This window comes from Cupressus sempervirens, chromosome 9 (genome assembly GCF_028749045.1).
Source record: "Cupressus sempervirens isolate cs-2001-9-10 chromosome 9, ASM2874904v1, whole genome shotgun sequence".
Lineage (NCBI taxonomy): Eukaryota > Viridiplantae > Streptophyta > Pinopsida > Cupressales > Cupressaceae > Cupressus > Cupressus sempervirens.
Genome location: NC_143126.1, coordinates 615528506 through 615533628, shown reverse-complemented (window position 1 = coordinate 615533628; position 5123 = coordinate 615528506). Strand labels below are relative to the sequence as shown.

General features: G+C 31.4%; 1 protein-coding gene across 1 annotated transcript; it reads left to right on the top strand.

The window, feature by feature from the left end:
• The first annotated feature begins 3655 nt into the window (after positions 1-3655).
• On the top strand, positions 3656-4649 carry LOC149540212 (major strawberry allergen Fra a 1.08-like). Its single transcript, XM_089801351.1, has 2 exons — positions 3656-3912; positions 4080-4649. The coding sequence occupies exons 1-2, from the start codon at positions 3732-3734 to the stop codon at positions 4379-4381; spliced, it is 483 nt and encodes a 160-aa protein (XP_089657477.1). The 5' UTR covers positions 3656-3731; the 3' UTR covers positions 4382-4649.
• Positions 4650-5123: the final 474 nt, after the last annotated feature.

The following is a 5123-nucleotide window of genomic DNA, read 5'->3' as shown; positions in this document are numbered from 1 at the left end:
TGGGACACTTAGGGTTTCTTTAAATAATCATATATGGAGATAGCTAACCTATGATGGTTATTCTCTATGTCTTAGGACTAAAACTAACAAATAAAGGAAAAAACACAAAACACAAAAATCCTACAAAATATAACATTTAGAGTCCTAGACAAAGGCAACTAAAAACCACAAATAGATACACAAAAAAAAGAGAGACGCAAGAGAAAGTCAACCCAATAAGGAGGGAGATGGATGATAACTATACAATAGGGATGATGGCTCAGATAGCTAGAAATACATTGATGGGATGTGCAAAATACTCATTAATCTCACTATCAATGGATTTGTCTCTCAAAAGACTTAATGTCTATGTGATAAAATAGACAAAATGAGGGAATTACTCTCCCTATATAGGGGGTTTTTGAATGATGTCATATCTAAGCCCTAGTCAAGAACCAATAAATTAGAGTATCGAGATTTCAAAGGTTTGAGGACCTTTTAACATTCTTAAAATACCAAAAATCCAACAACTCAACTAGAGATAATTGAGGCTTTAGGCCCTCATGGATAAAGGCTTTGGGTTGTCAAGGTGTCAAGGGTATGAGAACCTCCAAATACCCTTGAAACACCAAGACTCTAATATTTGATGGAAGATCTCTAAGCCTTCATTCATTTCATGGATAGATGTATTAGGGTTGTAGGGGATATAAGACTACCTCCCACCCCTAAATGCTTGAAAATATTTCTAACTCCAACTTAGGATATAACAAACAAGGAAGGAAAAGAAATGGAAAGGAAGAAAAAGAATAAAAAGAGAGAGAATAATCTTTAAAAAAAACTATGACAATTCAAACATCAAACTGTTAAGAGTTTAAATACCACAATCTGGCCCACTTGATGTGACTAATAGACAAGGAACTTGTCAAAATAAATAAATAAAAAGTGAAAAATAAAATGAGTTTCCCCGTTTGGCCAAGAGAACTAAATGCATTGTGAGTAATGGAGTCACAAAACCATGGTGTCATCATTTCTTCTTTAAAGCTAACTCTCTCTCAAAGGTGACTCATTCTTAGGTATTCAAAAAAAAAATCATCAAAATAAGATAGAACATATTCCTTTTTGGCTATGTCAATTAAGATGTAAATATTTCATATCAATTATGAAAATAATATAAAACCTATTTTAATTAATACATTATACATACATTAAACTAAAATAATTGACTGCATAAAAACCTATAGTTAAAAAGTTGCATATCTTCTCACACCATTTTACACTCTTCACCAAAGAAAATAAAATGCACACCTTCATCATTAAGTTTTTTAATTAATAAATTTTCTTATTGAGCCTAACTTGCATGAAATACCTTTGATTCAATTCACACATCCATTGGAGAATATTCATCAATAATCCACCACATTCAACAATGCTTATGCAATATGTATGAACAAGGCATAATACGAGTATTACCTAACTAGTTCTAGTATTAGATGTCCCTTTTACATCTTATGGAGTCACAACATTGTGGTGTCATCATTTCTTCTTTAAAGTTAACTCTCTCTCAAAGGTGACTCCTTCTTACGTATTCAAAAACAATTTCATCAAAATAAGAAAGAACCTCTTCCTTTTTGGCTATGTCAGTTAAGGTGTAAATATTTCATATCATTTATGAAAATAATATAAAATTTATTTTAATTAATACATTATACATACTTAAAACTAAAATAATTGACTGCATAAAAACCTTTAGTTAAAAAGTTGCATATCTTCTCACGCCATTTTACACTCTTCACCAAAGAAAATAAAATGTACAACTTCATCATTAAGTTTTTTAATTATTAATTTTTCTTATTGAGCCTAACTTGCATGAAATACCTTTGATTCCATTCACACATCCATTGGAGAATATTTATCAATAATCTACCACATTCAACAATTCTTATGCAATAACCATGAACAAGGCACAATACGGGTATTACCTAACTGGTTCTAGTATTATATGTCCCTTTTACATCCTATCAATTATTATCTTTTAGTATTTCACATCATAAGATTAATATATTTAGCATAATAATATTTTTATTATAACATGCTATACAAGAACATTATAAGGCAATAATGCTATATCACAGTCACATCTGTATTCACCTTAGGTGTTACAAAACCTTTGGGTTGGATTTATTTTGGTTATCTAAACCAAAGAGTTAGACACACATATATTTATTTTTGTAAATTGTAAAAAAATTCTTAACTTTAGGCATTTTCTCCATCAAGTTTGTATGTATTTCAATGTTAAGTTCAAAAAATACCAAAACAACATTGATCTCTATCTTAGTTTTCTAACTGTTTTTTTTTTGCACATTTCAATTATGCTAAACTTTGATCTCTAATTTATTTTGCTAGTGCCTTCTCATTTAAGTATAGCCTTAATCATATTTAGTAGGGGTGCATTTACCATAAAGACAAAATTTTCTATTAATCATCTATTAATGATAAGATTACTTGTTAGCCAATTTATTACACTCTAAGTATTTTATTGAAAATATATTTAAGACATAAATGATAACAAGGATGTCATTTTTTGTATCTTTTTATTTTAGATAATGCTCACATGGTTACTTGTATTCAAATCATATGATTAATAGACAAGATTACCTAATATGTCATTCTTTTTGCATCCTATATGATATACTTTATTATACTTATTATAGATCGTACTTTGTTTTTTATTGCTTGTGATTTCCTTGTCACCATGGGCAACCTTGGAGGTATTTGATATTTTTCTCATCTACACGACTGCCTTGAAGAAGATGCTAGGAAATGTTAAATGGCTAATATTTATTTCAAAAGAATTCATCTAATTTTTAACAATTTATTTCTAAATTAAGTGTGGGAAATACTTGATTCAAACAATCACATTCTAATTTTATAATAACAAAGCTATATTATTAAAATTATCTTTTTGATAAAATATATAAGATGTAAAAATTAAAATGTTTAAACTAAACATAAAATAAAATTGCACATCCCAACTTGAATTGATTTATTATTATTATTAGATATATGATTTGATATGTTTGGTACACCCAACTTAGACACAAATATCAACGACAAATTTAGACCTCATCCACAATAGACTGTGATTAATTTGATCTTATCTGGTCGACAAATTTGACTTTGACCTATTGAAAGAAATGATATTTATCGTGATATGTACATCCATTACCTTACCTTTCATGGGACTTGGAAATTCATAGCATATCAAGAAGACTTTCAAATGCACGTTCCGGGAAAACTCACATTTGATAAAATCTAGCTATGACCTATTCATATGAATGCCAGAAATTCCAAAAAGGCTGCAATACAAATGTTCATTTCCTTTGCTATGTACATCTTAAATTTCTTCATACGGATACCCATCTCCTCGTCCACCGACACCATCATACGAATTTCCGTGTCAAAGCGACCAGGAAGCTTCTAATAATAATGGGCTGCCTGTGACCATTAGCAAACGTTCAAAACATATAATAATATAATAATAAAAAATGGGTTGCGTGTTCTGACCAATCTCTAAGTCGAGTTCCTTTAGTCTAAACAGGTGCTTAAAAAAACCAGTTCATATGAATGAAGAGCTCTTGTCACTCCATAAATAGTACCATAGATCATCTTATTCCTCACACAGCCCAAGCCATTTCAAAAGAAAGGAAGCCTTTCTCACAAGAGTTGTGGTAGAAATCTTGAGATAAGGAAATATGGTGGCAGGAAGCTTCACTATTGAGATAGATTCTCCAGTGGAGGCAAAGAGGCTATGGAACTCAACAAAAGACATGCACAACCAGATGCCAAAGCAAGCTCCAGGACTCGTATCAGGCGCCAAACTTGTTCAAGGTGATGGAGGAGTTGGCAGCATTCGAGAAGTCCACTTCACCGAAGGTATTAATGTTTTCGTTGTGAATAAAATTTGCCCATTACTTTAATGTTAATTATCATACTTTAGTATAGAAAGATGGTATATATAACTATTTTTGTATAGAGTTATGAATGACAAATGAAAGAGATATTATTGTTGCTGATGATTTTATATGAAATTGTTGATGTAGCCAACAAGGATTTCAGCTATGTGAAAGACAAAGTGGACTTAGTTGATGAGGCCAATTTGGTCTATGGTTACAGCTGTATTGAAGGAGGAATGTTAGGGAAAAAAGTGGCCTCAGTAAGTTATAAGATTAAATATGTGCCAAAACCAGGGGGTGGAACTTCGGCGATATATACCTGCAACTATGATAGCCTCCCTGGTGTTGCCCATGATGAAGCCAAGATTGAAGACTTCAAGGCCAAAACCCTTGGTTTGTTCAAGCTGGTGGAGCAATATCTTATTGCCAATCCCACTCTATGCTGCTAAAAGAATCATCATCCAGCTCTTTCACAGTTGCTCAATAGAAATGATGTGTGTGATGAAATAAAAATAATAAAGAATAAAAATAAGTTTATGTCAGGCTTGTGGCCTGGATCCAATAGTAGAGCTTTGGAACTTTTTCAATATTGTTTCAGATTCTACCCACAGCCTGCTGATCCCCAATAGTAGTCTCCTCCAATATGTCAGAGAGATGTTTTCTTTAAATATTCAGCTAATCTATTTTGTTTGGAAATAAATATATGGTTTGTTTCAAGGTCTTTGTAGAAAAAAACCCTTTCATAAACATGGAAATAATGCTTATAGATTTTGAAGTGAATCATAATATTAATTTGGAGAAGATCCCTGGTAGGTTTTTTTTAACTATTGTATAAAAAAATTCAATTGATCACATCATTGCAACAAAATATTTACTCGCCCACAGCCCGAGGGCTTAAAAACAATATTCAGGAGAAAATGACCCTGCTATTACAGCTAACTAAACAATATTGAACTATTTCTTTAAAGCTCCATTTTTTATTTGTGTTTGTCTTACAGGTATTGGTTTATGGAAGTGGATGTATAAAGCCAGAAAATCTAAACAATGCAGCACAAATTAATTACAAAGAAATAACACATAGGATGTTTATAGATGTGATAAGGCTTTGATAAAACGCCAAGGAACGTCCATGGATAAGGTTTGAATGTTTATATTGTTCAAATCTTGATTAAACTCGAAGGAAACATCTGA

What these genes read in the sequence shown, in the direction of transcription:
- LOC149540212 (XM_089801351.1), top strand. Translation starts at nt 3,732, where the DNA reads ATGGTGGCAGGAAGCTTCACTATTGAGATAGATTCTCCAGTGGAGGCA. An exon ending in AGAAGTCCACTTCACCGAAG is followed by an intron (nt 3,913 to 4,079) that starts GTATTAATGTTT and finishes TTGTTGATGTAG; the next exon opens with CCAACAAGGATTTCAGCTAT.